Raw genomic sequence first — 6,503 nt, 5'->3', positions numbered from 1 at the left:
TTTTTTTTAACAATTATTATTTTAAAAAAAAGAAAGGATCAGTATGGAATCCAATATAAATCATTTATATATCATCGCCCATTGGTCACATCATACACCTTCCATTACAGGAAGAAAATATGGTTAAAAAACACAAAAAAAAAACAGGATAAACTGAAACAAACTCACCGAGTAAATTATTCTGCTGTTCTTTCCTGCTGTGGTTCCAAAGGTCTTCATATTTTACACTCTTCTGGGGTTTAATGTCAAATGGTGAGAAATCTTTTATTAACAAAAATCTCTTTTGTTAAAAGTCATCATCATCATTTATTTATATAGCGCCAACATATTCCGTAGCGCTTTACAATTGGGGACAAACATAGTAAACTAATAAACAAACTGGGTAAAACAGACAAAGAGGTGAGAAGGCCCTGCTCGCAAGCTTACAATCTATTGGACAATGGGAGTTTCACACATGAGGTTAAGTCTACATTTGCAGTCGGCCCAGCCAGACTGCAAAGGTAAAAGTGACTCATAAGCTAAATAATCCTGTCACACAACAATGTCGGTAAAGGGGTAGTTGTATAACAGGTGGTAATAGGTAAAAGTCCTTAGAAGTTCGTAGAATATATATATATATATATATATATATATATATATATATATATATATATATATTCCAATATATAGATATACATAGATAGATATTATAGATAGCTAAAGACAGATATATCTTAAATAAAAAAAAACCTTTAAAGTAATGGTGTATGATTTCAAAGGGTTGATGGTATCTTCTTCCTTTCTGTTCCTACTGGGTCTGGTCAACGATTTTTAGGGTTTAGCTAAAATCAAAGTTAAAAAAAAAAAGAGGATGCATTAACATGAACCTTGAAAACAACTAGCATTTTACTTTAGAAAGTAAAAAATAACAATACATATAATACTTAGGAAATTACATATATCTATTTTCTGGTAATCGGGCTAATAAAAACTAGATACAGTTTTTTTAATATTATTTTCTGTACTCTCACCCTTCTTCCTCTTCTGACACCGGATGGATGATTTCCTGTTTGGCCTCTTCCTCAAGCAATCTTCTCCTTGCTGCCTCAGGTCTTCTTACTTCCACCACTGGGTTGCTCATGGCCGTTGCCGTCCTCTGCTGTGGTGTGTGGGGAACAAGTCCAGAAAGATTCCAATCAGGTAAAGGGAGTAAAACATTACCCTGTCCTCGCTGGAACCTCAGCTCTTCAGCATTGTGATGCATTGTGTGTTACTATTGTTGAACATGCATCTGTGCCATGGAGTGATTCATCTGATAATGGAGCGCTATATTCTGCTCCATTGAGACTGCCATTCGTGCCTGAAAGGTGTTCAAGCGCAGAGATGTTGAAATTTATGCTTGAACTGTGACCAGTCGCTCCAATAATGAATTGGTGGCATTACGGGAGCTTCGTACCTCTTCCACAACAGACGTCAAATGGTCTACCAAATCACCAATTCTCTGGACTCTCTCTTACATTACATATGCATTACACCAATTAGAAATATAATTGTATATTGACCGGTTTCTGAGACAACAGCAGATGCTATTTCTTCCATGGCATCAGGCAAATGATACACGGTGACTGGTGTTACAACACGTTCTTGAGTGATGGATTCTAAAAAATAGAAAAAAAAAATGGTCACAAATATAATATATTTTTGGTCAGTGTATATCTAATATATATCTATCTAGATCAGTGGTCAGGGAACAGGGGTAAATTACCCCAAATGGGGTAAAAATGAAATTCCTGGGGGTAATGCTGCCGATTCACATGCTGTCAGTTGGATTGTAGACCCCTTTAAATGTGAAATTGCTGTTGTACCAGAAGAGCCTCAAGAGTTGGCAGAGGCACTTCTTGAGCTTCGATGCAATAATGAAGCACGTATTGCATTTGAAAACAAAGCAGATCTGTCATATTTTTGGATGTCAACAGCTGCAAAGGCATTCAAAATTTCACATGAGGAGGCAGTGAAAAAGTTGCTGCCTTTTGCAACAACCTACCTTTGCGAACAAGAATTTTTCACTCTAACGAACATAAAAACAAAGCAGAGAAATCGATTGGACACTGAAGACTGTATCCAAATTGCTCTGGCATCAAAATGCCCCAATATTGATGCTCTCATGTCAAAAATGAAGCAACATCATTTCTCCAAGACCTGAAGTTTTGAAGTTAAATCTTTCAAAGAAATTTTGAATAGATTCAATAAAATTTTGAATTCCACTAATTAAGAATATATAATTTCCTTCCTTTCAAATCAAGGGGTCAACATTGGCGTAGCTAAATATATTTTGGGGTAAAAGGTAAAAAAGTTCCCTGACCCCTGATCTATCTATCTATCTATCTATATATATATATCTATATCTCGATAGCTAGATATGCATCCCCAGTTTTTCAAAAACAATACCTTCTGGACTATTAGCATACGTCGTTGATGTTCCCCATTCTGCTGTCATTTCTTCAACTTGTTCCAGCTATTTCGACTGCGACTTGACTTTCCAAATCAGATCTCACATCTACTGCAAAAAGTTTGACAGAATTATTTTTTTTTAATTTTGGGTAGATATTTTAAAAACAAATACATGTAATTCATTAAAAGCAAGCAAAATAAACATTCAAATAACCTTTACATAAGCTAAATACATTTGATGAGGCAAGATATTCATACAATACTGAATCCAATACAAATAAGAAGTGTAACACAATTCGTAGCTTTCTCTATAGAAATCACTCTACAGACAGATAGATAGATAGATAGATATATATATATATATATATATAGATAGAGAGAAATGGAGGAGGAGGCACACAATAGTGTAGTATATTGACATGATATTTGGTCCTATGGTGGATTCCTGTGTGATTCAAACACCAGTGTAGAGGAAACCAATGTAAAGGACACCAAAAATTGCATACTATACCCAATAGTGAGGGTATAATGGTGCCGGGTATAATGGTGCCAGATATATAGTGGCAGTTTATTAACTTATAGTAACAGGACTTAGAATATTTCCATGTTCTATAGGTGACACTCACATAAACCTTGGAAGGCTTTGGCGTTTATCTCATGTACACAGTCTTTGTGCATCAAGCTAAACACCTACTTTGTGAGCGTAAAGACAGAAAAACATAAAACTTTCACAGTTCCTCACACATTATGGTAGGGTTTCCATTAGTCAAACCCTGGTGGAAATTGCAGCGACCCATAAACTGAACAGAGACACTGACTCGCGCAGAGGCACTGTGTTGAGAAGAGAACCTGGAAAAGGCTGTCAGCTGTGCATCCAGTTTTGTGATCTCTTCCTGATCAGCTGTGAGATTTCTACACAGACAAGTTGGAAAATCTTGATTTCTGATACGCATATATCTGCACAAGGGTGTCCTGGTTTATGTGGGTGTCACCTATAGAACATGGAAATATTCTAAGTCCTGTTACTATAAGTTAATAAACTGCCACTATATATCTGGCACCATTATACCCTCACTATTGGGTATACTACGCAATTTTTGGTGTCCTTTACATTGGTTTCCTCTACACTGGTGTTTGGTCCTATGGTGGATTCCTGTGTGATTCAAATATCATATCAATATACTACACTATTGTGCGCCTCCTCCTCCATTTCTCTTTTATAGTTTTTTTCCATGCTACACCGCTTCGCAAAGAGGATTGGCAGCCACCCGCACATGGGAAGTGTGTATTAAGAAGAAAATATAGACTTTTCTTGGACCATTGGTGTTTTGCTACAAACGCCATTGTTTGTATTCTTGTTGTTTGAATATATATATATATATATATATATATATATATATATATATATATATATATATATATATATATATATATATATATATATAGTGTGTGTTATGAATCCCAGTGCTTTCACAAAGTGCAATGGAAGTGTAAGGCAAAGTGTCTTTATTCAGGTACAAAGATAACTCAAATCCACGGATAACAGGTTCCAAAAGAGACTGTATAGTAAAATGGCAGGAACAAGTATAATACGTTTACCCCAGTCCAGAAGGCACAAGGCTGTCTAGGAAAGCAGACAGAGTCCAGGGATCAAATAGAGACCAGACAAACAAATCCAAGCAGCCAGGCAGAGATCAAGCAAATAGGCGAGGTCCAGAAGTCTGTCCAAAAGGTCAGGGCAACAGGCAAAACAGCGTGGTCCAAGGTACAGGCAAATGATTCGGGGTCTCAGACAAGCAGGCAAGGTCCAAGGTACAGGCAGGGGTCATACACAGAAGTTCAGTCCAGCAGGTAAATACCAAATAGCACAGGAGCAGGTTAGCAGCAGCCAGGAACAAATGGATGAACTGCTCAGAGCACAGCTAGAGGCAGGTACTTAAAGCAGTGCAACAGGTGCAGTTCTAATTAGCATCAGACAAGGAGGTTAACTCCTTCAGGCATGTTGCAGAGTTTAGGAGCAGGACAGCAGCAGCACCTCTGATGGATTATAGGTACTGCTGCCAGATACAAAACAAAGGCAGTCATAACAGTGTGTCTGTGTGTGTGTCAAACTCAGTTTTACAACAATCAAAAGTAAGTAAAAATATTAAATGTTACGCTAATTGTGCCCAGGGGTCGTTTTTTTCCCGTTAGGGGTACTTTTCGTTTAAAAGTACAAGAAAAAGCTATGTGAATACTATTGCATTTTGTAAAAAATGTAAAGCATTAGCTGACTGAAATGTGTACTGTAAAGTTTGTTATCTAAGATGGCTAATGCATACATGCATGTGTATAATGTGTAGATCATACCTTCTTCTCAACTCCTCTGGCCCTTCTGTCATGGAGAAGAACCCAAATCTAAAATAAATTAAAAAAAATACATTAGACAATAACATCTTTACCTAATACTATTTTGGCAATGAAAGTCAACTGAGAAAATTTTGTTTTAATTAGTTGTTACATTTACCTCTAGATTTGGATTTTTTCTTCCCAGGTACTGCTTCCATTGCATCTCTTCTGGGCTGTGCTGTATTTTCTTCTGCAGGTTTAATTAAAACATTTTTTATTAGTAATCATAAGTTAATCAGATCACAATTTTTAAAGACTAATAAATTTACCTTGTGGCTGGAAGGTGGATGGTTCCATAGTGTCCACTGTCCCTTCCACTCCTTCCACAAGATCAGCACTCAGAATCTGACGCATCTTCTCCTCCCACCATATAAATTTGATGCACAGTTCCTTGCCACCACCTGTGCCCCTGGCATGTCTTGCAACAGTTGCCATCTTTGCCTTCATTGTGCACTTGCAGTCCCAAAAGCGCTTCTGGTAAACTTCAACTGTTCTGTCTCGAACTGCAACAGCTGACACTTCAGAAGCAATCTGGCTCCATATCTTTGATTTATGTTTGTGGGAGGTCTTCGGAGCATGTGCACCCTTCAGCATTTCATAGTGCTGCAGTACCCGACCAACAAGGACATCATTCTCCTCCTCTGTGAAGCGCCTGGAGCGTGATGCTGCTGTGCCTTCATCATCATCATCTTCATCACTGTCAACTTCAGGATGTTCTGCTTGTCGATGGTTGAATGCTGCTGACAAACTGCTGTCTTCTTTGCTCTTCTCGACTCGCGGTTCTCTGTCCATTCCTCTCCACTATTCTGAATTTCCTCTTGGCTATCCTGTGAAAAGAGAGAATCCCTACACTCCCTAGACATGGCTGCTCTTTAAAATGTTACTATTATTCAAAAAGGGAACTAGCTTACAAATCTAATATATACCTAAATACACTTATTAATTTGTTAATTATATGGTTTTTAATATAAATAACTATCCTATACTAACCAGAAGAAATTATTTGCCTGAAGGTTAAGAAATATTTCTATTAACTAACCTGCAATATACAGATATACTAGACTACAATGGTACAAAATACTAGCCTACACTACACAATGGTACAATTTTAAACAACTAGGTTAATAAATACTTTTACCCATATGCACTATATTAAATTCAATTGAAATAAATTATATTGCAGTAGGTTAAGAAATTAAAATAGTATATTAACTATTCTGCACAAATCAGATACTATGCAATAGGACAAATCTAACCAGGTTATAAATATATTACTTTGAACTAAAATGCTAGCAAATACTAATTATTGGGCAAGAGATTCTAAAATATGTTTTATTACCTAATCTGCACTTAAATAAAAATAGTATACTACTCCAAACATTTGCAATTAAATGGAAACTAGGTTAGAAGAAATGAGCCTATCTGGAATGTAACTTTTTTTAAAACAAAAACCTATACTGCACAGTAAACAGAAATACAGGGAAAAAAATACAGTTCGGTGGGATATGTATGTGGTTGTGTGACTACAGCCAAAAAAAACACCAATGAGGGAAACAAATTGGTATTTTATTATGTATGTGTGGATGTATGTATGTATGTTTGTGTGTGGTGTAAAATGTTAGCAGTGTGTTATGTCTGTAGTATGTGTATGTATAATAATGTATAGTAGTGTTGTGTATTATATT

The 6,503-nt window shown here is 36.4% G+C and overlaps 1 protein-coding gene across 1 annotated transcript; it reads right to left on the bottom strand.

Annotated features, from left to right (window-relative positions):
• Positions 1 to 739: 739 nt before the first annotated feature.
• On the bottom strand, positions 740 to 5,756 carry LOC142160365 (uncharacterized). Its single transcript, XM_075215275.1, has 6 exons — positions 5,088 to 5,756; positions 4,937 to 5,008; positions 4,780 to 4,827; positions 2,428 to 2,539; positions 1,011 to 1,637; positions 740 to 821 (listed from the first exon to the last, which is right to left on the bottom strand). The coding sequence occupies exons 1-3, from the start codon at positions 5,608 to 5,610 to the stop codon at positions 4,808 to 4,810; spliced, it is 615 nt and encodes a 204-aa protein (XP_075071376.1). The 5' UTR covers positions 5,611 to 5,756; the 3' UTR covers positions 740 to 821; positions 1,011 to 1,637; positions 2,428 to 2,539; positions 4,780 to 4,807.
• Positions 5,757 to 6,503: the final 747 nt, after the last annotated feature.

The sequence above is a fragment of the Mixophyes fleayi genome, chromosome 6 (genome assembly GCF_038048845.1).
Source record: "Mixophyes fleayi isolate aMixFle1 chromosome 6, aMixFle1.hap1, whole genome shotgun sequence".
In the NCBI taxonomy this organism is placed as follows: Eukaryota; Metazoa; Chordata; class Amphibia; order Anura; family Limnodynastidae; genus Mixophyes; species Mixophyes fleayi.
The sequence above is the reverse complement of the archived record's forward strand: the minus strand, read 5'-3'. Positions and strand labels throughout refer to the sequence as shown.